Source organism: Anopheles moucheti, chromosome 2 (assembly GCF_943734755.1).
Source record: "Anopheles moucheti chromosome 2, idAnoMoucSN_F20_07, whole genome shotgun sequence".
NCBI classification, from domain to species: Eukaryota; Metazoa; Arthropoda; class Insecta; order Diptera; family Culicidae; genus Anopheles; species Anopheles moucheti.
In genome coordinates, this window is record NC_069140.1 from 51663419 (window position 1) to 51689890 (window position 26472).

The 26472-nt window shown below is 42.2% G+C and overlaps 1 protein-coding gene across 1 annotated transcript in view; it reads right to left on the reverse strand.

Annotated features, from left to right (window-relative positions):
- The window catches only part of LOC128309360 (contactin-4), a 191521-nt gene that overhangs the window by 26727 nt on the left and 138322 nt on the right, over positions 1 to 26472 (reverse strand). Inside the window, exons 11-13 of the mRNA XM_053045727.1 lie at positions 22761 to 22969; positions 13991 to 14153; positions 7144 to 7365 (exon numbers count right to left, since the gene is read on the reverse strand). Coding sequence (XP_052901687.1) covers positions 7144 to 7365; positions 13991 to 14153; positions 22761 to 22969 — 594 coding nt within the window. The remainder of the gene's footprint in view (positions 1 to 7143; positions 7366 to 13990; positions 14154 to 22760; positions 22970 to 26472) is intronic.

The window sequence follows — 26472 nt, forward strand, 5'->3', positions numbered from 1 at the left end:
GTGCTTTATAATTTCTTGCAGACATGTTACGAATGCCAGGCCTTGGGCTGCAGCCGTTCAACTATGAAGGGCACTCGGAAAGTGTGGGCGTAGAATGGAAAAAGTGGCGCAGATCATTCGAATACATGCTTCGAGCATGTCGAATAAACGACGAAGAATGGAAAAGAGATCTTTTGCTGCACTTTATTGGACCAAATGTCCAGCAAATATATCAAACATTGCCAGACCTACCGAATACCGACATGCGAGGACCCCTTGCAAATATTGAGCAATACACTCCGATCATGACGGCATATCAGGAGGCAATAGCAAAATTGGATAAGTTCTTTCTCCCGAAGCAAAACCTTACATACGAACGACAGCTGCTGCGTCAAATTAAACAACTATCTGGAGAAAGCTTTGACACCTTCATTACTAAGTTGCGGCTACAAGCTGAACGATGCGGTTTTGGTGACAGGACGGAAGAATACGTCAAAGATCATGTAATTGAAAATTGCTACTCAGCCACATTACGCCGAGAACTGCTCAAACAAGGAGATGCTAGCCTTGATAAAATTGTAAGCATTGCCAAAATCTTTGAAAATGTCAGCCATCAAGAAAAATCATTTTCCGATCACAAGGAGCCTGTATCACAGGTGAATAAAATAGAAGAACCTCAGTATGGAAAGAAGAGGAAATTATTTGAAACAAGACACTCGGAGTGTCATCGATGTGGATACTCAGGACACTTAGCGAGAGAGGGTAAATGCCCGGCAAAAGGGAAATTTTGCAATAAATGTGGCGGTAAAGATCATTTTTCCAGGAAGTGTCGCACTAAGTTATCAGAAACACCTTGGAAAAAGAATTACCAAAAATACGACCATTCCAAAAGTACAAACGAGAAAATGGATCGAAAGACCAACATAGTCCACCACATTGACAAAGGAAACACGGAATATGTTTTCCATATGACGTCTACAAGCAGCAACAGCGAAGTGGATTGCGAAATCGGGGGTATCCCTTTGATGGTAGAAATTGATTCTGGATCAAAATATAATTTGATCAGCCAAGTAACATGGGAAAAAATGAAAGCAAAACATGTTAAAGTGACCAATCAACGACGGGAGACTTCGTTAACTCTGAAAGCATATGGTGGACAACTGTTATCTTTGCTCGGCATGTTTACTGCAACGATATCCGTAGGCACATCTAAAACAATTGCAGATTTCTATGTGGTTAAAGGAAAGGGTAAGACACTAATTGGCCGTGATACTGCCACCTCGATGGGAATTTTGAAAATAAATGTGCCAGTAAACGCAATCAACGACGAGAAGGGTGAATTCGGGACCATTAAGAATATAGTACTGGATTTACCAATTAAATCAGATGCGATACCTGTTGCCCAACCTTACCGTCGGATCCCAATTGCGCTAGAGGAACTGGTGGAAAAAAAGCTTGATGAATTACTGGTTCAGGGAGTTATTGAGCCAGTTATTGAGCCAGCCAAGTGGATATCGCCGGTTGTCGTTGTACCAAAAGGAAATGATGATGTCCGCATTTGTGTAGACATGCGACGAGCTAACGAAGCGGTGGAAAGAGAAAATCATCCCCTACCATCCTTGGAAGACTTCTTACCACAATTGGCAAAGGCAGAAGTTTTCTCTCGGTTGGACGTAAAGAACGCTTTCCACCAGGTAAAAATATCTGAAAAATCTCGGAGCATTACAACGTTTATAACACGAAGAGGATTATTCAGATATACAAGATTAATGTTCGGTATAAACTGTGCGCCGGAATTATTTCAAAAAATTATGGAACAAATCTTGGCTGGTTGCGATGGGTGTCTAAATTTCATAGATAATTGTGTACGGATCAGACCAAGATCAACATGATAAAAGATTAACAAAGGTTTTAAAGCGCCTAGAAGAATGGAATGTACTTTTGAATTCAGAAAAGTGTACGTATGGAGTACGACAGACAGTGTTTTTAGGACACATTCTTTCAGCAGATGGAATTAAACCAGACAAAGATAAATTGGAAGCAATTCGAAATTTTAGAGAGCCCAAAACGGGGGAGGAAGTGCGAAGTTTCCTAGGTTTAGTAAATTATTTGGGAAGATTTATTCCAGATTTAGCAACCACAACACATCCCCTAAGACAATTAACAACCCAAGGTCAAAGTTTCATTTGGAAAGCTGAGCAGCAAGAAGCATTCAATAAATTAAAATCAATTATGATGATTCCCACAACACTAGGATATTTTGATGCGACAGATAGGACACAGCTAATAGCGGATGCCAGTCCAGTAGGATTAGGAGCAGTTTTAGTCCAAATAGATAGCCTAGGTACTCCCCGAATTATAGCCTATGCTAGTAAAAGCCTATCTAACGTCGAAAGACGTTACGCTCAAATAGAAAAAGAAGCCTTAGCCCTCGTATGGGCTGTGGAAAGATTCCATTTTTACTTGTATGGACGGAATTTTGAACTAATAACGGATCATAAACCTTTGGAAAAAATTTTCGGAACTAGATCAAAACCATGCGTAAGAATCGAAAGATGGGTCGTTCGCTTACAGGCATACAAGGCTTCTGTAATTTATAGGTCAGGTAAAACTAACATCGCAGATCCTCTGTCACGATTGGCCATTACTGAAACTATAGAAGGAAAAACATTTGATGAATGCGCGGAACAATACGTTTCTTGGGTAGTTGCTAACGCATCACCAATAGCTTTATCCATTAAACAAATCGAACAAGCTTCAGAAGCTAATGAAACGATACAAGCAGTTCGTCAAGGACTCGAGAAAGATGTATGGACTGAAGAGGCTTTACCATTTAAAACGTTTGCTACGGAATTATGCTTCTCGAACAAAATCCTTTTGCGTGGGACTAGAATTGTCGTTCCGGATCCATTAAGGGAGCAAACTTTGCACTTAGCTCATGAAGGTCACCCCGGTATGACAATAATGAAACAACGACTTAGAGCTAAGGTTTGGTGGCCAAAGTTAGATCTTCAGGTAGAAAAATATGTAAAAAGCTGCAGGGGCTGCATGTTAGTATCTGCACCACCTACACCTGAACCGATGAAAAGAAGAGAGCTACCATCTGCACCTTGGCAGCATTTAGCTATAGACTTCCTCGGGCCACTCCCTTCAGGGCACTCTCTGCTAGTCGTGGTCGATTATTACAGCCGATATATAGAGCTAGAAATTATGAAAAAGACAGATTCAAGAGAAACTATTAAACGACTTAATCTAATTTTTGCTCGGTTCGGATTACCATTATCCATCACTGCAGATAACGGGCCACAATTTGCTAGCGAAGAATTTAAAGAATTTTGCATCGGTAACAACATTCATTTAATAAGCACAACCCCTTATTGGCCTCAACAGAACGGAGAAGTGGAGAGACAGAATCGTTCTTTGCTAAAAAGACTAGTTATTAGTCAATCAATGAATACTGATTGGGTTGAAGAATTGCATAAATATTTACTGATGTATCGATCCTCTCCTCATTCAACAACTAAAAGAACACCAGCAGAAATGCTTTTAGCATACAATATTCGCGATCGACTTCCATCAATTTACGAACCTAAAATAGTAGATGAGGAAATTGCGGACCGTGACCGGGAAGCAAAAGAAAAGGGAAAGTCATATGCTGACAAACGTAGAAATGCTAAAATCAGTCCTATATCAGAAGGTGATGAAGTTCTTCTGAAGAAGACTTTTAAATCAAACAAATTAGCGCCAAACTTTGGGTCCAAAATATTCAAAGTTGTGGAAAGGAAAGGAGGTGATGTAGTAGTAGCTTGTAAGGAAACAGGAACCAGGTATCGGAGACATGTTTCTCATATGGTGAAAATCCCTGATAATGAATTGGTACCCGTCGTAGCAACTGAAAATCAGCGACCAGGATGTTCGCACGAATCGTCCCATCATGAGTCGGTGAGATTTAAAAGAACGATTCAAAAACCAACTTATTTAAACGATTTCGTGTGAACCGGCGTCGAAGGATGATAAATAAGGAGGTATACGATGAAACAGAAAAATATCTATATATATAAAAGGAAAAAGTGAATGTAATATTGTAACCTTCGGACTACCTTAGTCAAGTGATCTTGGCTTGTTAGTTGGGAACGAGAATGAAGGAAGAGTACAATAAAGAGAGTTAGTCGTGTGAAGACCACGAAGAGAAACGGTCTATCTTGTGTGAATCTACGATACTACAGAACCCAGATTAGTTAAACCGGGTTTATTGATTGTAAACAACAGAAGAATTAATATCAAAAATACTGTAGAGTTTGTGTCAGTTTTCGTTATGTAAAACAGATTTGTTATACAATTTAGTTGTTTATTTTGTGGTTCTTTAGTTCAATTTCATCCGCACTTATCCCGACATATCCTGTTGAGGTCTAGGTTGGAACTAACTGGCTGCGCTTTTTAGCGCTGTCCTGAGAGAGTCGCGTCACTGTTTTCTTCTCCCGTTTGCTCGCTCTCTCTCTCTCTCTCTCTCTCTCAGTCTGATCCACTTGATCCTTAACAAATGTTATTTAGAAATTTTACTATTTAATTTGTGGCAAATCTTGAGTTTTACTAATATTAGCATTGATGAACAAACTGCAGAAACCTTCGTCAGACAGCTGCAATGGCACATATTCCGATCCAAGGATGAACCAACGTTTGTAGATCGAGCTATTGATATGAATGTTAATAAACGAACTTTCCTCGAGGGATTTGCACAATGGCAAGAATTAATTACCACCCTGTGAAAATGCGTGCACACTTCACGTATCACGATGCGACTTTATTTCCCAACTAAAACACCTTGCACACCCGGTTAAACAATGGAGGTAGATTATTTACCGACCCAGCTTAAGGAATAATCTACTTCTCGGCGCCATTGTTCCGCGGCCGCCAGCGAGCACGAACGGGTGCTGCAGTTGGACGGCAGCAGATTTTCCACACCGTGTCCGAACGTTCGCAATGAATGGAGCGCTGTTCCATATTCCCCCCCCCCGGACTGTTGGCGTTAAAGAATAAATGGGCAAGCCATCAAGGGAACTGTAGCAGGAAGTTTCTCGGGGGAGTTTTCAAACCAGAACCACCATCGCACCTGGAGCTCGATGTGCGCTGCTTTGGAAATATTGTGTATGGCTTTGAGTTTAAACCGTTTTAAAGCTTCCCACCGGATTACAGTTAATGCAATATAATGGCATTAATTAAGATCAAACACAGCCTGGGTTTTGTTTCTTCTTCCGCGGCCACGAGTGGTTGCAGTGCGCCGGTTGCATCGTTCGGAAACTCGCCATCCAATCGGTGTCAATGCACATATGCCATCAATCTTTCTACTTCATTGAAGCTTTTTTTTTTTAGAATATACTGTTTTGTTATTCAAGCACCAATTTCTTCCATTTCTTTGCTGCCGTACTGGTTTCTTCGTTGACCGTACTGGTAAAAATGTGCTAACGAGCTATGTGTCTGACCGGTGTGTAGCATAATTAGTAATTCGTCTCCATGTACATAAACAAAGACTGAGTTCCAAAGCATGGTTGAAGTGTGTAGCAGCTCCTGTGGGACGAAAGTTTTTTTTTAAGTGGGAAGCTTTGTAAAATTCCACTTTCAATGCGCGAGTTCTTTGGATGCGTTCCTTTTTTGCACCGAGGTAGCGGTGCATGCTCGCTATACTGGAGACAATGGAAATACGTAATGAAGTGACGTTGTCTACGACCCTTACAACGCATTGGCACGAATGATGGTAAAACCCAAATGACATCCGGGCCACTTAAGATAATTAGATTTTTACAGCAACCTACAGACAGAAGTACTCTCCACTGGAGTGCCATTGCTCGGCACCGAATGTACATTCCCAAAACCATCGTTCGTCGGGCGAATCTTCACTGTTCTTGAACAGTTAACGCTCGTTGGTGGTGGTGGCATAAATTATGCACATCACATTCAAAATCGAGTGGGTTATCTAAAAACGAGGAAAGATTCAAAAGTAGGAAACACAAAAGTTTGTTCAGTGTTCAGTTGACGTTATGTTTTGCCAGTGCTAACGTGTGTAACGCGGAAGGATAAGTTGTCGGTTGAAGTTATAGGGTTTACATAACCGATCGGTCATCAATAGTCACTTTGCCAGCGTAAACCCGCAATTCAGCAGGCGATAACCCAACAATGGCATAGATAATTTTGAATCGGTTACGGTAAATATCTTATATGGCCTTGCTGGTTATTACTGGACCTTATTAAAATTAGTTTTTTTGTTGGTTAATATTACAAAATAAAGATTTTGATTACTTTTCAGGTAATGTAAAACTTTAATTAACTCAGATTTAGCAGAGAATTCCAAATGAATGAGAGCATTATACATACTCTATGCATGCTTGCGCTGAATAAAATAAAAATGTTGCATTTTGTAATTTTATAGTTTTAAAATATAGTTTTGCTTATTTAAAATGAAATCACATTAATTATTACATGAAAAGACATGTGGATCCTTCTTTGAAGCCTGTTTGACAGGCCAGAATCAAAAGAAAACGAAACGGCCAAATAAGGTATTTGCGGCGATATAAGTTCTCAATGTCATTGTTGTGTTTATGCTGCTGAATTGTGGGTTTACGATGGCAAAGTGATTGTGGATGACGACATTTAGTGGATTTACGATAACCGGTTGGCTGTGTATACCCTGTATCACACCGACCTGCATGTAGGACAGATCATCAACGAAACGAACGATAGATGAGCATAACGCGACAGCAGAGGATCTTAAGTGATTAGTAAAGCTGTAGTAACTTATTTTTGTACTGCGGATTGCAGAGCTACCGGCGTTTAATTGTTTTGCATACTTCGCTTGCATACAATGTAAAAATATGTTCGTAAGTAAATCCAGTAGTCCAGACAGATAAATTCGTGTTTCCAAAATTAGTTTATATTTGAAATATGTTCGTGAAGATAAAAAAATAGTAATACTGCATTGTACCTAATAAAACTGTGGCATCCCCAATTCGTTTACCCCCGATAATTATGCAATTTGCTCACGAAACAACAGTTCAATGTGTATGTATTGCATAATAAATGAGGTTTCGTTTGAAAGCACTTACACTGAGATATGCGTTTTACGCGCGACCTCTTACGAGCACATGCATCAGTTAGCAAATAATATCATACCTGTCTGCTTTTCCGCTGCCTTCAATGTGTACGCCTGGAGCAGTATCGGTTCGCTGCGGCCGCGCATGTTCGTGGCATAGATGACAATCTTCAGCAGCAGCCCGGCATCCAGCCCGTTGACGGTGAAGATTGGCAGCTTGGAGGACACGTTAGCGAGCAGGGCGTGTGTCTGCTGGTCGTAGATCTCCATTACAAACCACTGCCGTTGACCGCCGTCAAATCCTGAAAAACAGTGCAGAGTAAACCGTATTCACATTCGTGTAGGGAGATTACTGCATTTTACAAATCGGAAAGGATATTCCCGTTCAGAATTATTTTGTTACACGGATGAGTTGCATTTAATTGCATATTAAATGAAGCTCCCAGCATGACTGTCTCGCGTGTGCAGTATTTCGACTAAGTGGCAAGTTTTTGTCCAAGACCCGATTGAGCGGTTACACGATACGGTAAATCCAACAGAATGGACTGCTTGGTCCGTAAATCCTCCTAGAATGAAGCGGAACGTATCCTTCACCACTTCACTTCTTTTCACCGAGGGCCTTGTTTGTAAACTTTTTGTCATGAGCTGTCACTGGGTAGTTTGGTCGGTTACATATCAATTTGTACAAATGGGTTGCAGTAGAAAAAACACAACTTGATTATAGGAAAAGAGAGAGAGAGAGAGAGAGAGAGAGAGAGAGAGAGAGAGAGAGAGAGAGAGAGAGAGAGAGGAAGAGAAAGGGAGAGAGGGAAAGCGAGAGTCCCGTAAAGCTCGGCCACTTCTAGCTCTTGTCAGCTTTTTGTGTTGCTTCTGCCCGTGCTATTGCCAACTGTCACAGCTGTGCGGCAGTCGGATCTGGTTTTTGTCGCTCCGGGTGACGGATTATTGTGACGGTATCTGTCACAATGTTGTCGTAACCCGCATAATGGACGATTGAGCTCCATTTTGCAACAATGAATATAGGTTTGTACTATGTTTTATTTTTTTGGCCGAACAAAAACGGAACAAACAAATGCATTCGGGGGGTTTTAGTTTTTGTTTTAACCGTGCTACAATGTTGCGTGTTCGATTGTTATTTTTCCAACACAATGATGACATGTACGAGAGGTTTCTTTTTGCAGAGTGTTTAGTGGTTACTATATGAAAGAATTAATGTTTATTTTTATATGCGTTGAGGATGACCAGGCCGTATGTGATCGCCATATTAGTTGCCATTTGATTTCTTTTGTCAATTTATAAACAAAGATGATCACATAAAATTAAGAATAATAACTGGTTTTAATTATTGTTAGTTTACAAAATTATATTTGGGACAATACTGACATCAACGGTAATATTTAGAAAAATAACGCTATATTTGATTTGTTTGATTAGTTTGCATATCACATTCAAAATCGTTACAGTTGTGGTTAAATGTTGCACAAAACCTACCCCTTTAGCAGAGTTGTTAATGATCTCGCAAATATTTATATCATTACGTCCAAAGGCACTGCGCATCGCTCTATATCGATTGTGTGCGAAAAGAGAAATCATAGTGGTGTACTTAGGTGCCTTCAGTGCTTTGGTGAAATGTTTATTGTATGCATTCACTTTGCACATTGTTTGTTTACCCGTTCCGCTTGTTCCTTCCGTAAGGCAAAATTAAACCAACCCGTCTGGCAAGCTCATCGTTTACACAGGCGAAGTTGCCGCATTGTTGCGAGAAGCATCTCACCATCGTAACAAAATGGCTGTCGCAGCAGGGGTTGATGCATTCACGGGTGCATTACGACCGAGTGCGACGAGGAGGCTACTATTGGGTACACTAGACGTTAATTTTATTTGTTGAATTCCTGGGACTAACAAAACAAACCTGCAAACAACGACGAGATTCCGGACAAGGAGATACCGGGGTTGTACCACGGTCGTTGAGGTACTTAGCCGGAAGGGGGAGCGACCAAAGCAGGGAGACTGAGAGTTTGTGGTAATTCGATGACTTTACGGTAAATTAAAAGTGTCACGAGATGCGACGTTTGAATGAGATATTCGCAGAGCGAAGTTGGTGCACTTTGGGGTGTTGCCATACTTCTTCGTTTAGTGGCTTCGTTCGTTCTGTTCTTTTTTGGCCGAACGGTGATAAGGCTGGCTGTAAGCTGGTGCGGATTGTGCTTCTACGGTATTGAGCAACACGAGGTGAAAAAGGGGCCAGAACACCCAAAGGGACGGCAGAAGACAAATATCAAGACGGGGACCTCTTAAGGATTGTTTGCCATTCCTTCACTTCCTTGCAAACGTAACGGGTGCAAAGTTCGAGCAGTGCAGGTACACCATCCGGACCAACGTTCGGGAGCAGCACCAAGAACTTTGAACCACCTTTAATGATGTGCCGCCATCATTTACCCGGTTTGAGGTTTGGAGCTGTGCACTTTGGCAGTATGTGTGTTTGCTTCTTACCGGCTTTTTTTTTTTGGTAACCTCAGACCATCTTCACCTTTCTGGGCATTTGGGTGACACAGTTTACGGCCATGTGGACATACAGCGGGGCCCCTGATGGTAAAAGCCGGTAATGGCGTTTTGAGAAACGTCACGGGGTAGAGTTTATGTGGGTTTGCAATTGGAGCAGCATCCTGTCAGTGTAGGACGCCAGCGTTCGGTGCTTTCGTGCACCAAGGTTCGGTTTCGTTGGGTTTTCGAGTGTTTCATGCCCGAAGCGCCAGCACAAAACCCGGGATCCCGGCACCCGTAGCTGATAAGGAATGTGAAAATTTAATTTACCAAGCAGTGTGTGAATATCCGACAGGTATAGGGGTTTGCTTTTGCTCCGTGGTCTTCGCACTGCATGTGACGTTTAAGAGGGAAGAAATTGCTTTTAAAGCGTAATGTTTAAAGATCGCCTGGGTCGGTTGCATTTATTCTACGGCAGGATACCACAATTAATGTTTGCATTATTATGGAACACGGCACTAACGGAAAGTGCCTTCCATGTTCACATTTTACAATTCAAAATAGATTAAGTGAAATATAAATTAAATAATTTAAATTAAATCTAATGAAGTAAGAGCTGTTATTTGGTTTAAGATCCTTAATATTTCTTCTAAAACTGAATCGTTTGATAGTTGTATCTAAGAAAAGTGTGATTTTAGATAAGTAACTCGTTACATTTAAAAGACAAAGAATTAACAGGTCGGCTGATAATTGTTTGACCTGACAAATATATCGCGCTAGAAGATTTATATCCATATCATATTTCGTTTGTACCAACCTTCAAACAAATTCTGTCCAAATTTGACAGCACTCGGACCATAACCTAGTAGGCCTAGAGCATTTTGTATGAAGCAACTTTTGTGTTTTGAGTAATCATGGAAAAGAAGGAATTTCGCGTGGTGATAAAGTATTGCTTTTTGAAGGAGAAAAATACAGTAGAAGCCAAAAATTGGATGGACGAAGAGTTTATGGACACTGTTCCATCAAAACCAATCTTAAAATTTTTGTATGCTAAATTTAAATGTAGTGAAATGAGCACTGGGGACGGTGAACACAGTGGACGCCCAAAAGAGGTGGCTACGGACAAAACATTAAACAAATCTACAAAATTATTAAATGCAACCATAATGTGAAGTTGATCGAGATAGTTGACACCCTAAAGATGTCTAAGGAACGTGTTGGACATATCGTTCACCAGTATTTGGATATGAGAAAGCCCTGTGCAAAATGGCTGCCGCGCGAGCTCATATTTGACCAAAAACAACAACGAGTTGATGATTCGGAGCAGCGTTTGGAGCTGTTTGAGCGAAATAAATCCGAGTTTTTGCGTCAATGGATGAGTCTTGGCTTCTCCACTTCACTCCAAAGTCCAATAGACAGTCATCCGAGTGGATTGGGCACGATGAACCTGCTCCAAAGCGGGGGAAAACGCAACAATCAGTTGGCAAGGTTATGGCGTCAATTTTTTGGGTTTTGCGAGGAATAATCTTCATCGATTACCTTGAGAATGGAAAGACCATTAACAACGACTACTATGTCAAGTTATTGGAGCGTTTGAAGGGTGAAATCGTCAAAAAACGGCCACATTTGAAGAAAAAAATGTGTTTCATCAAGACAACTCACCGTGCCACAAATCAGTGAAAACAATGGCAAAAATTCATGACTTATGCTACAAATTGCATCCCCACCCATCGTATCCGGGGAATCCCGGATATGGCTCCCAGTGACAATTTCCATTTTTCAGATCGCAAAAGGATGCTCGCTGGTGATCGAATGCGAAGAGGTGATCGCCGAAACTGAGTCCTTTTTTGAGGCAAGGGGCAAATACTACTACAAAAAAGGTATCGAAAAATTGAAAGACCGCTATAATTGGTGAATAACCCTTGAAGGGATGTATGTTGAATAAAAAAAAAATTGAAAAAAAATGTTTTAGTGTGTTAGGCCAAACAATTATCAGTCCACCTCAGTTACCTAATGATTACTCTAAAATTATGGGCTTCAACATGTGGATATCAGACTATACCCATAAATTAAAACAAATTTATAATTAAAATCGATTATTTAAAACAAAAAAGCATAAACCTAACATAGAAACATTCATTGCTGCAAATGTGTATCAGCTTGATATAAGGTTGCGAATAAAATACGCAACACACCTTCAGGTGAATAATTACCCTCAGGGCAAGATGCCACGTTTACTCTGTATTATTATCGTGCAGGCATTACCACCGCCGTTTGGTGCAAAAAAAAGCGCACGCTTAATGGAGTGGATCGCATTCGCATTCATTCCCGGCCATGTTTACGCCGGCCAAAGCAACAGCAATTACCGGAAGCTAATGTGTGCCGCTCACCGTCTCACCGTGCCGCTCGTACCGAAACCCGGCCAATATGCAGAAGTATATGAAGAAATTTTCCGCCAAAGCCCGTACACCACCCGAACATCTTGCCATGGTAATCAATCGAGGGAATCGGTTTTATTGCACCATTAGGCAACCTGCAACAACACATGCCCGAGTTGACCGGCATGGAAATGGTTCGCATTCGGTTCGCTGTTGACCCGAAGAACCTTTCGGCGTTTTATTGGATGCTTTTCAAAAGGGGCCACAGTTAGATGCGGGTATATCGAAATGAAGGCTACACTAAGGGAGTTTTGTGGCTCCATAAAGGGAGGGGGGAGTTCCCTGGTGAAAAAAGGGTGTTAATACCTCGCTATCGACATTCGTCGTGATGGATAGCTTCAGTTGTAATGGTAACGCACCCGAAATTCAACACGTCCTTTCGGTAAACGGGGAATCAGGGAACCTTTTGTCGACTAAGATATGTACTTTATAGGCACACTCTTTCTCTCTCTTTCTTGATCGCTATTTAAACACACAAATCCCGTGGAGATGCCGTCGACCATGGCCACTCTCGATTACAAGCGAAAATCTAATTTCATGCCCCAGCGCGAGAACCACCCAACATGCTAATGATGAGTGAGCTTACCAACCATATATTGGAAGGGTGATGTGCGGGCACTCGTTATCGCCCGTTCGTGGATCGGCAAGCCGTCGGCAACCGTCCGGGAGTTATGTTTCGTTGCGTGTGAAACGCCCGCCTCCTTTCCTTTCCTGGCCGCGACGTGGCACGGTGGCACTTCAACACTTCGGTCACTTCGACCGCTGGGGCAGTGAAGAAACACGAAACAGCACCACCATCATGATGAACCACGGTCATGGGTGATGTAGAAAAAAAAATACAACCGAACTTTCTTTTCACACGTCCTTCAGCACCATTCGGTTGCGTGTGTCGCACCTTCGGCTGGACGAATGACCACAGCGGCAGTTTTTGCGGCCTTTTTCGTTGGAAGTTGCTAGTGGTAATGGGAGCCAAACACGGTCAAATGGAGTGTGTGTGTGATACGATGGAGAGTCATATTGATTGAAGTTAATTTCCCACATAACCTTGGAAGCACAGACTGGGTACCATGCAGTAGGGACACACCAACAATGCTCAGTTGGTGGAATGTGTCGTTATTGTTGGCCAGCGAAACATGAGCTCCTGCTGGTGAACTATCAGTGACTTTAGTTTTCGGGAATCCGGCCCCACAGGAAGCGTTAAAGCTTTCCCTGTAAAACCACAAACGATTGGTATGACCTTAACGATGCCAAAAGGGCAAAACACTTGTTAGCGCGATTCATTAAGGGAAATTACAGGAATGGGAAGCAAAGCTTGATGCTAGCTTTATGCTCAAAGTAACGGTAACGTTAATTCCCGGTGCAGACCGGTGTGGCATTGTGTCAACGTAATTCACATGAACATGAAGCCATAAAATGATACACTGAATAGAGATTGTTGGACACTTCCTTCGCACACCGATTCCAACATTACACGCCGTGGTTCAATTTTCAGTTGCTGTGCAATCCATTTGTGTGTCACGTGTCACGCTGCATGCCAGTCACACCACGTGTCGCGCAGCTTAATTTAATGGATTTCCACTTCCGCTGGCCACGTCCATCGATGTTAAATAAATGAATCAATGTTTAACATTGCCATCATCATCATCAACACGGACATCATCTTTCCTGATTGATGCGTTACGCGATCGATGCGTACCGGTTTTGACGAATGGAATCTTTTTTTACTGCCCCTTCCAAAACATCAAAGACGGCACCGGGGAAAAGGGTTTGCCAAAGGTTTCGACACGGGAAGTACATTACATTCCCTGCGATGGGTTGGTTCGTTCCCGGGGTAAATACGACCTCCTGCAACACCGAACCGGCAGACGGCATTCCGTTAATCCATTGTCCAACAGCCCCGGGACCGTGGCGCTACTCGCTACGATAATAGACGGGGAAGCGAGCGAAGGGTGCGTGATAAACTGCGGGCCGCGATGAGATAAACAAATGATGGTGAAATAATTACCTTCGGCACAGTCGACCTCCAGCGAGTCGGACGTTTGGTTGACGAGGGAGCAGTTGTACGGCATCTCGGGCTTCCCGGCCGCAATCAGATGAAACACGCACGGTTCCTTCTGCTGGCCGACCACATTATCCGCCCAGCACATGATCGTCCCGTAGTCGAGCTCCTGGAAGGTTTGGGCGAGAAGGCGAGAGTAGAAGAAGATGGAACATCAGGTTAGCATCAGGGTTAGGCCACGCTAGTGGGTGGGTAGGGTTTCGAAATGCGCGGATGAAATAATAAATATGTGATTTATGTGCGTTTCATTATGCTGACTGCTTAATAAGTACTACTGTCCCTGCTGGCGCGCTATTGTTTCGAGTGGTGTTATCGAAGTGGTGGAACTAAATTTCTCGATGCGAGTTATTCGCTTCCGCCGCTCGATACCGTGACGCGTTCCATGGGTGGCAGCCGGCCAAAGGGACCCCCCTTTTGGGGTGACCAACAATCGGATTGTTTCCTGTGTGTGCGCGCGTCTAATTGCCTGCCCTGGAGGAGAAGGAATTCCGGTGAGGATGAAACGATGGTTATGATTTGGCTGCGTGGAGCATGTTTACACGACGACAGGACCGCCACACGGTGCGGCTGTATAGGACGCCACGTAAAAGTTTGTCCTATCTCAATCGATGCATGGTTTGACCTCGCCCGGCCACGCGAATGCCACGGGAATGTTTCGGGAATGTTTGCTGTTGTTGCTAAAGGTTGACCTGCATTTACGGTTAGTGCCCCAAAAGCGGCAGGTTTCGAGTCAATGGTCCGACGCGTGTGCTTTCGTCGATGGGCTGACCAGAGGGAAAATATTTGTGTTTTGTGCAGCAGGAATTGGGTCGACGATTTGCTGTGCGTGGTTCACTGATCCGGAGCACCATGGGGTGAGGTTTTGTTACCCGGGCGCTTCAGGTAGGATAGCACAAACATCACACAGCACTGTGTGTGTGTTTTGCCTTTACAGCAAGCTGATCAAACAATGCAAAACACAACACACAGTTAATGTACAGCGTTTCGGGTAACGACACTGCTGGGAGTGTGCTGGCGTGCTGAAAAGTTTATTCAGCGAGTCTTACGCAACGATTTTCGGTGCGTGCCGGTGCATTCGGTGCGTAGGACCGTACGAGTCATACAGCTGCATAGGGTAGATGGAATAGCTTGCAGCGCTATGTAGGGTCAGAGATAAACAGATGAAATGTATACAATGCTTCTGGGGGGAGGAAATAACCGGATAGTTGAGTCAGCTGCACACACCGAGAGAGAGAGAGAGGATTACGTGGGTGAGTCTGTTTGTTTCGCTGCGGGGAACTCATGGCATTGTTTTATTTTCGAGGAATTTGCTCTTTTTCATAATTTTTCAATATGGGGCACTTAGCTTGTAGAGGCTTGTGGGATATTTTGTATTCAAAATGTAATTATGCTCGTTACATACGCTCTATATGGATTTGATAGAGTTTGATAATTACGTGTTTATGAGCATTTTATTTTGCTGTTCATTTTTTTAATAAAACATATTAAAACGGAGTAATTGAATGACCTTATGGAGAGGAAGCTGGGGCTAAGTTGAACTTAACTAAATGCAAAGGATTAGATGTAGGACATACAGCAAATCGCAACAAAATTTCATTATCGTAGCTCAATACTACTCAAAACATAAAAATATTAGGAGTAACGTTTGTTAATGATGTACGTTTCATGGGCAAAAAGAATTGGGATGAAATGTCAAAAACAAAAAAAAACGTATCATGTATGGCTCCACAACCACAGAATTTTGAATTCATTTCAATAGGTCACCCAAGATATGGTATATTGCTGCACTTTTTTTCCACTGAACTCACAGATCAGCAAAATTGTGGCAGCAATAACGAGATTTGTATGGGACAGAGGGAAACTAAGAATTCCAGCTCAAACTTTAGCTCTACCAACTAAAGAAGGTGACCTTGGTCTGCAGATGTCAGATCTGAAGAGTAAAGCTCTGTTGACAAATAGACACACAAAAACTATAGAATTCACCACTATGTCCAAGCTTGCATTACAAAACACAGACAATCCACGCAATATTACAGCTTCAAACCTTCCTTGCATAAAATCCGTTATACAAGAAATAGCATATCTTCCGAGGAAAATTTGAGAAAATTTACCAAGCAAGAGCATTTACGAACATTATTTAAGACAACTACCACAACCGAAAATATGTACACAATACCCGTCCAAAAAATGGAAGCAAATATGGATAAATCTGAACAATAGTAATATGACAAGCAACCAGAAAAATCTTTACTTCTATTTAATTCACGGAAAGGTACACAACAACGAAGCACTCAAACGAGTGAACATTAGAAACTCTGAACAATGTGAAAAATGCAGTGAAATAGAATCGCTAGAACACAAATATGCAAGCTGTCCCATGATGAAACAAAAATGGGAATTTTTTCTAAAATTAACCTATCAATTCATTTGCACAAAAACTCAAATCTGGGAAGAACTAGTTTCCCCTGATACCACCAAGAAAAGAGCGATTTTCAAACAATTTATTAATTACATAAATAAAGTTAGTCAAAATCCCGATGTAGACATAAATGAGAAATTATGAAGTATAGAATTTTAGACTAACATGTTTTATATTGAAATACAGTTTTTGTTTAAATCTTTAAAAAAAGGAGAAAGTTATTTGGAACATTATCCTAATAAAGTTTATTCGAACAGTATCGCAGAAATGTAACGCATGTGGTCATAATTCAATCAACGAAATAATTAATATTTGCGTCAGTTTTGCTTTGAGCAGCATTCAATTTTGCTTCCATCGTTTGATATTGATTGAACAGGCTGGATTTACGTTCCACAAATTCATAAATAAACTTATTTTAACGCAATCGTTCGTTTGACAGTTTTACTCCGGCACCGCGGTCGGTCTGCGATCTCCGTAAAAGAAAACTACCCCACATGACACGAAGCGCAACGGAATTATGCTGTAACATAATCCAATTTCGACACGAACCACATAATAGATTTAATTGGAATAATTCAAAATAACCGCATTGCAAACGGTGCCGCTCGATCGGTGTAAGTCCGTGCCCGGCGCAAGCTGCAAACAAACAAACAAACAAACGTAAAATAAACCCGGGCTTGGGACGCACTCTCCGGGATGGATGCGTTTCGATCAGGATGATAATAAATAACGCGCTTAATTGCATTAAGTGTTTGTGAGCAGTGTGAAGGTATAGCCGTCGAATCGAACGGACTATTAATCGCTGCAAAGCCACCGCAGCCAGTTTCATATAATGCGCCACCAGGCGCCTCCACCGGTCACACCAGCCGCACGCCGGTTGATTTCCGTGCTTGATCTCGTTTTAATTTTCCCAATCCTGTTCGGTTCTCCCCCCCCCCCCCCCCCCTTCGCCAAGCTCAAAGGGTTTTGGAGCCCGTGGGTGGGACCCCACGGCCGGTGCCGAAGTTGTACACGTGATTTATGAGCACGATAATTGAATTCAGCACAATTTTTCCCTCTGTCGCACCGCACGAGCAGTTTCGACGCCGGCTCGAGCCACTTCACGGTGGGTGCTGGCTGTAGCGTAAATCAAACAAACCCAAAACCGCACTCGGATCAGAACTGGATTGCGGGCAGGTTTCATGGGGTCATTGAATTATGTTGCGCAGTACGAAAAATGGGCCGGGCGCGATACGGTCTGCCTGGTGGGCAGAAAAAAAACGTCGATGGCGTGGAAAAAATAAGACAAAGACAGGTTTGCAAAGCAAATGGAAATTATTTTTCAATTACAGCGTTGCTCCATTGTGTTTTTGTTGGGAATATATGGACACTCGTTTTGCAACACGGTAGAAGTAGAAGTGCTGTCGAATGCCTTGGTTGATTAATTTTTTCCCTTCTGACGGTACGGTTACGGTGATTTTTGGTGCGTTGGTCGGTTTATTTTCGCAAACAATAATTAATCAACGTTCCGGTAGAAATTATAAACTCATATTCTGTCGGCATGTCAGCCCGCTTGCCACGAAGCTAAACGTCAAGCGCCGGCCTCACCTTCCGAGTCGCCGGAGAGACTTTGGAGCACCCGAACGTCAGCCAACACCGTCTGGCGGTTCGTCAGTACGGGTGGGTCGATTTGTTTTGCTAAATGGTCAAAATCACAGTGGAAGGGGCGCTGGTTCACTGGCATTGGCTGACAGGACATTGTTTTGCTGGGAATGTGCCGGCTGAGCTGACATGGTGGAGCTGTTTGTACGAGCTATGTTTAATCTGACATGCAAACAACACTTTATATTGCTTAAGTTTGCCTGCGCGCTTGTAGTGTGTGTATACGTAGGGAGGGTGCAAAAGTGCACCTAAAGCGTTTACGTTGGCGAGAGAAAAATGGAATCGTTTCTGCTGCCAGCACTCCCAAGATGCTCGAGACATAGGTGCAGCTGGCGGATGGTGTAAGCTCCTGGCACGAGATACAAATGACAGATCAACCTTCGACCTTTGGTCCGAAGTGGCATGCAAACAGCAAATGAACTCGAAGCAGAATATCTGCCACCTCCACAGGTCTTCAATCACTGCTCGATCCATGGCGAACCGGAATGGAGCGGACGCAGGACGAAAGCCAGAATAATGGTAGCCAAATTATGATTGATCGAGTAGCGTACTTGAGGTGCCCGTTCTGTTGGGTGGCTTACAACACGCTTACGAGCTTGTTGCGTGCCAGGGGCAACAACCGGCCGCCATCGAACGAAAATTTCGAAAGAGCAATTAATATCGATAACGAAACAGCGCAAAAAGAAAGCTGACCTTGTACGGGCCATTCGTCAAATCGTTCAATTTGCGTGTTTTGGGCTGGTGGGAATGCGTTATTTTGAAAGATTTAATCGCAAATCGCAAGCAAATGGCGAAGGGCACTGGAAATGTTTAGCGAACCGTGTGTATATCTGCGTAGAAAACGTAGATCGTGGCCATATACAGGAGGCAATTTGAAGCTAATTGGCTCATTATTTAATTCACTAAAATTTAATCTAGCATCGATCGATGGTGTGTGACGCTTGGAAGAAGGATGATGAGCCAATAATGTTGCAAATTGCTTTGCCCGATTTTACCAGCACCTGGTAGTTTCTTTTTCAATGTAGATACCTCGTTGAGAGATAAAAATCCTCCTCTGATAGTCTTCGTTGAACGTTAATTTCCAACATTTTTGTGAAAATGCACCGCCTTTAAGGAAGAAACCAAATCTACACTGATTTGGTTTCACATAAGAGCGTGACATTGGGTTTAGCGTATACAATCGCTTCATTAATCATAAGTGCTTGTTCTCTGCTTGATTTTTTTTCTGATAGCTCAATCAACGCCCAAAGACTAAAATCCGTGAATACTAACTATCTGTGTTAAGACCGCGGAAGAATGAATTTGACTCGTGTAGACAGGGCCTAAGGAAAATGAAACGCTGCGACGTTTACACTGTTGTAAGGCTTCGTTAACCCCCATCAAGGAAGGAGTGAAACGCTCTCTTGGATTGATAGCTACTGCCGCGAGAAGAAACACTATATTAAAGGACAGTTAATTGGTTAAATTAATCGATCTTGTTTTTTTCGTAAGTGCGAAAGAAACGTGTGGCAGGGCCGCAACGATCTGTTTAGTTTAAGAAGATGAAGGTTTAGGCTTATTGTTTGCAAAAATATTTCGCATTTTCTTCTTATTTCTGTTTATAGTGGAATGAAAAGGCAGACCAATTGGCCAAAAGGGTCAAGAGAGGCTTCAGAAGGAGCTCTTTCTGATAGGCTCATCCTGCGCCACCTTTTTGCTTCAAAGTCTTTTTGCAGGGTTTGTAGAATATTTTTGCATTCTATCACTCCTATATGTCTGCTTGAAGCTCTGGTTCTCTGACAACTCTGGAGATCGTTCGTTCATTCGAATGATGTCTAGACTTAGGTCTAATCATTTCGCATTCCGCACACATCTACACCATACAGGACAGGTCGACTCCAAAGTATGTGGCTGCTGAATTTGGTTCCACGATTTCAAGATCTTTCAAGAATATTTTGCAAGATTTTTGTTAAACGCAGTTCCACGTATAGGCAGATTCCCTGATTCCACAATATTCGATCCGCTTCGGGTCTTGGATGTAGCCTACCTCAGGGTGAATTTTGAATTTGTCGTGCGAATGTTTTACCCGGGTAACCCTGTCTTCCTTTCCATTCCACAATGGCATTAACTGCCTATCATCCACGATTCTGACCCTCGCAATAAAAAGGATCATTCTAATGGATGATGGAAAACTATGCATCAACGCTACCGGAATACTACCGGGAAAAGGTTCGAAGAAGTGAAATCGAAATTAATGTGAATCGTACCATATATTAAGCAGTATGGCTTGGTCATTTTTCTCGAATAAAATATGCAGCTTATCGAGAAAGCATTTAGTGTATACAACTACCAGAGTACGCTTAATTTGTTTTAAATTACTTGGCTTCTGGGCTTGTATTGCCATGCGGATGATGATGATGATGGTGGCAAACGGTACGGTCAACATTTTCCCATCCAGTTTCCCAGAACCATTTTCCACAGTTATTACGCTGAAAACTGGCACACAAAGTAGCCATCGCGCTAAAGTGCCAACGGCTCTTTCATCTAGCCGAAAGTTCGATTGCGCCCACAGCGTATGCAATCTGCATGAAGGTTAACATTCCGTACCTCGCCGACCCCAAAATGGTAATAATTTAATCGTGCTTTTTTTCATATTTTGCATTCCCGGGGGTTTTTTTTCCCCGCGAACAGAGGTTCGCATTGGCTAGTGACGGTGTGAAATTGGGCCATCAATACGTCATGCCGTCACTTTTTCGTATTCGTAACGTTACGGGCACACCGGCGCACACCGCGTCCTTGCGGTAAGTGAGCGTAATGATACACTTTCCACACATTTCCCATTTGTTCGTTGCCTCGGATGGCGGAAAGCGCAAGTGAAGGAAGGATGGTCCGAGTAGAGGCCCGACCACAAAAAGAGGCACACGTCGTTTGCTATCGGAGTGCATTCGTGTGCATCCGGCCGGGTGTATCGTCCTGCTGGTAACCGTTGGAAGGATCGTTTTCATTTTCCACGAATGAACGACGACCGCCGGTACCTTCACAATCCATTGCCTTTCTCTCGCTCTTTTTTCTCTATCTCTCTCTCTCTCTCTCTCTCTATTTCCTGCTCTATCACACACGTGTATGGTACGAGCCGGTGATGGTGCATACATGGTGTGATCGTATGGATTATGCTAATAGTATGTTAATAATGGCTAGTGTTTATGAAAAATTATATCCGCCAGTAAGTGAGACGACGGCTTTTCCGTGCAGCACTTTCGCCGATCGAAAACACGGACTCACCGCACCGTACCATCGCTTACCCTTGTATCACACAACAAAAAAAAATAACCCGGAGTTCCACGAAACCCATTTTCTCGGAGCACACGGGTTCCGGTACGGGCGGAAAAACACAACGGGCGGACGCTTCGCCATGGCAACATGCAACAAATTTACCTTTAATGGTAAAATGCTTTTAAAAGTGATGAAAAATAAAGTATATTTTCTCCCAAGCTTCTCGCCACCGCTCACCGGCTCCTGGCTTTGTCCCAGTGCTTGGTGTGGGAAAAGCAGGCGCACGCGATTCAACCCAACCAGACCCGGCAATGTTTTCGAAGGCATGCTTTCAGTATGGTTGGGAGGCCTGTTTAGTGTGAAAATAAAAACCCGCTTGCAAATAAATAAAGGAAGGTCGTGTAAAGGGGAAAACACCTTTACCGGCCAGCTCATAGTTTTCTCGGACCCCAGGGAGGTTGTCGTTTTATTCAAAATCCGCGTGCTGGGTAGTTCTAGCGTTCTAGCTACACTACCACAAGCAGTCCGCTGGTGTGGCATAGTTGGTCAGCTTTTATAGGGCAGCATCTCACCTTCGCTTTTACTTCTCACACTACGCTACACTGTTGACCCCAAAAAGCGACCGGACGGTTTGGTCGCAAAACAAAAACTCGGTCATTTTCGTCAGGGGAAATGTTTTAATGTGACATTCGGTTCGGTAACTGTGCATTCTATTCGGCATGGTAGGAAAAGGTAGCGTTCCAACGTACTGCTTTTACGTGTACGGTCATATTTTTTTGTCCCTGCATCAGGTCAGGTGATTTAAATATTTAATTAAATACGGACAGCAGTTTGCTCATGTGGTTCCGGTTTTGGGTGGCATTTGGTGTGAGGAATGTTGCTTTGCCGATGACAACTACAAGCAATCTGCAACCCGAAACAGATAGCCATGGTGGTGACCAGCGTTGAAAATACACCCAGATCCCGGCAGTGGAGCAAGGTGTTTTCTGTGTGTACGTTTATAGCAACGGAGATGTGGCCAGATGGAAAACGACAACATCCACCTTTCGGCTTCGGTTGATTATTTATGCACATCAACAATTTCGTTTCCAACCAGCCACTCGGAATCAGGACGCTTCAACGCAGCTTGGCACGTGCTGTTAGGGGTAAGTGTGTGTGTGTGTTTGAAAATGTGCCTTCAAGCAGCTACACGCCCCTCGAAAACCGCATTTGTCAGCGAGTATTGGTCGTGCGTGTGGGGTATCCCACACCCTGTTCGCGGACGGACGAGGTTCGAAGTGTTTGTAGTAGGATGAAGCTTCAAGCAGGAAAAAGCGCTTGTGTAAGTGTGTCTGGATACGTGTGTGTGTGTGTGTGTTTGTGTGGATCTCATTAAAAGCTTCCCCTTTTCGCCGATTTCGATACCTTTACTGGCGTGTAGGTCAGTGATGACGCTTGCTCGGCATGAACGCGGTATCCACTCTGCGGCATATCGATCGTTTCGGCGGTGTTGTTGAAGGACCACTTGAACGATTCCGGTGGTGGATAAGCATCGACCTGGCAGAGGATCTCGGCCGCTTCGTTCCGGGCAACGCCGTAGATTTTCTTCTGATCCGGACGACAGATTGGTTTATCTGAAATGGTACGACGGAAAGAAATGTGAAGGTCAACATACACGTTTGCATTGGTCTTTCAATACAAGGGAATGTGCTGATATTTATTATCATTAAATGTGCGAAATAGTTTCGTATCTTGTGCTAGAATAATAAACATTTTTTTTATAAATAATGTATATAATATATAATTTTGTATCATGTTACTGCAGTAGTTACCTTGATGATTTTTTATAAATCCTTTTGATGCTTGACCTCAAATTATCTACTCGTTTTAATGCTTTTTATTTGACACGCACGTTAAACAAAACAACTTTTTTGCCTCCTAAAATGTTAAGTTATTTTGTCGTAATTGTAAAACATTCTGCAAAATCTGATACTGGATGTGAAAAATGACTTTTTCCAATGCAAGTGGCGGAGGGTTTTATTTTCATATAGTAAGTAGTGTCCACAAATTTCACGATTCAAGATGAAATATGCAGTAGAAAGGTAAAAAAAAATAACACCACATTCATTAATTCTCCAGTGCTTCACTGTGCTGCATTGGTGTTCGCACCCAGTTCAAACACGAGCATGGGTGACATAAATCCCCTAACGAGTGCTTCGAACGGTGTGCATTATAAATAAATTACAGATTCCTGATACGTTCAACTGATTCGACGCTGAATGGAATGAAACAGAGCAGCGGCAGGAAACTTGAAATTCATCCATTTCCATTCTACCTGTCGGGCAATCTGCAGAATCTGTGCCGTACGTACAGCGATTGGGTCTGTGCTTTTTAGTTATAAGCTCGGTGTAACAATCTGGTTTCACCGTTCGTCATAAATAATAACAACAGCAAGCTGCGGTAGTTTGGGTGAGCTATAAAATAGCGGACGGCTACACATCGGTATAAAGGGGGACGGTTTATAACGAGGTTTTTTTTTTTACTTTGTATAGAATTGTTTTTTGTTACTTTTTAGATTTTCTAAATAAACTTGCAGCTAGTACAAGAGCATTAATTGTATCATTTTCCATATGAAATATTGAATCGAACAATATGGAACTTATGTACGGGATGCCATTGAGAGACACGTGAATTCTCGTATAACCACAAAGTTACAGGGTGTACCTGACTTATTTGCTCATATTTCATTTTGCAGAAAATAATACAAATCAATTTTACTGTATTGAAATATAAAGCAATAACATCTTCTTTCTTTGCTTGTATTTTGAGTAATAAATTGATAGAACTATCAAATTTCTAAATTCGCGTATTTCCAAATGCTCGTACATTCTGTTATCGTGTAACTCAGGGATGCATTTACGTGGAACGAAATAGAATAGACACACAGACTTTGTGTTGTTGTGTTTTATGTCGAACATACATTCTATCCCACACGATATTCATCAGAATTTGACTGACAGAAATACATTTCAATCACTCTTCGTGGGACAAGCTAGCTTTATCATATTAGTATAACGAAAAAGTCTATTAAGTATAAAGCAAGCTTTATTTAAGCTGTTTAATGTAGCTTCGGTTGAGAAAATGTCTGTGATTGAAACATTCCATTTTACGAGTGTTGATATTTAACATTTTTATTCGTCTCATCCAGTTCGTACGTACTGCAACAGGAACGGAAGGATAATCAGTGAAATAAAGCCTTTAAACGGAACCACCGTACAACCATTCATCAAATCAACCACATAACCGTCGCTTACTTTGACGGTTTATTGGAAAGCGCAATGCGCAAGAACAATCCCTACAGGACATTTCCAATCACCGTCCAAACCTCCGCGCCGCAAGGTGGCAAGGAGCAACGAGTCATCCATTCTTCCACCGTGGCACGTAAATTCTCCGTTCGATCTGAACTATGCTTTATGGTTATGCTGTTAGTGTATCCGTTACACATCCCGTTCACGGGTTGCGCTTTCTTTCGTGGGGGAATCCTTTACCGGTAAGAAAAAGCCATTGCATTGCCAACCCCGGCAACAAACCTCCCGGGACGGATCGATTCTATAAATCAACCGAATGTGACGCAATTGTTCTTTATTACTTTTCCGAATGGGATTTTTGCTGCTGGGCGTGTGGCAGGGAGTGGGATGTTGCCGGGCCGTGATTGGAAGGAACGAGTTAAAGCATCAACGGTACTATGCACGTGTGCTTTACGATCGCAACGGGTTCTTAATTGTGATCCTGGCGAGCATCGCGCGTTTCGCTCGCACATGCTAGCATAAATAAGTTTCAATAAGCAAGCAATGTAACAGGCCAGCGGATATGTTGGGACGACATAAAAACAAGCGTGCATCAATCTGTCACTGTGAGTGTCGTATGTGTTATACCACGGTCCATCACAAATCACAGGTATGAACGCACCGCGTACCATTTCACTCTCTGTTTCGAAGGCCATTCGAAAGTCTGATGTTGTCTTATGCAAAAAAAAAAAATCTATTCAAGAGTGCTCTTGAAAAACGGGTTTGGGTTTGAAATTGAGAAGAAGTACAGTGCGCACGCGAGTTTGTAGTGATGTTTGGGAGTACGGTTTGAAGATAGATGGGAAAATATTTGGTTACTCGTTTGGGGTCGGGTCGGTTACGTTTGTACGATGCTTTACGATCCAGGGATGGTTTGCAGGTGATGACCTACGATGGCAGTACCGTTTCGATGATTGATTTGTGTTCACATGGTGGAACCGTAGTTGAGATGTGCGACGAGTCTTGTGTTTGGGTTCTTTAATAGGATTAAACATTGCATGCGCGTGTAACCGATACGTCGATCAGAACGAGGAATGTTTGGCATAATTTTTTTTTCGGCTACAAAACAACAAAAACTCAATTAACATATTATACAAAATTTTATACAGTAAAGAACATATATCGAAAATAACAATTCAACACTGATTACTGGGTTTCTAAAACTATTGCAAATCCATTGTTTTATTTAATGAAAAAAAAACGCGCTTTAACTTTTAAGATTCACGACGTTGTAAGAGGTAGAGTTCCATTTTTGAGCTGCAATTACTGTATTGATTTTTTTTATCATAACTAAAACTCACTTACTTCTTTCGACCGATACTAATGATACCTAAATTTTAAACAAACCAGTAAAACATTTCGATTGATGTGAGTAGGCATCAAAAGCAATCGAATTTATCAAAATAATTGAGTTGTTAAATGCATGCCTACATTTTAATAACGTCATTTGATTTCGTCGCTTTGTGTTGATAAATAGAAGTCAATGATAACAAAACGTAGGATCGCTGGAAAAAGGATTTAATTCGCGTTACAAAAAAGCTTGACACCCATTTCTCGGATTAAAACGTTTTGGGAGTAGCGCGCGACCACCATATTTCTGGTAACAATGATTATAAAGTTTAATTAATCTTATTGAGAACTTATATCAATTTTGAAAGTCAATATGGAGTTATTATCCAAAACAGTTTCTGGTTAATTTTTGTTCTAAGACAAATTAAAGATAAATGAAGTAAAAAGAACAATAAATAACTCTAATAACAAATAATAATAAATAAAGTATTTTATAACAT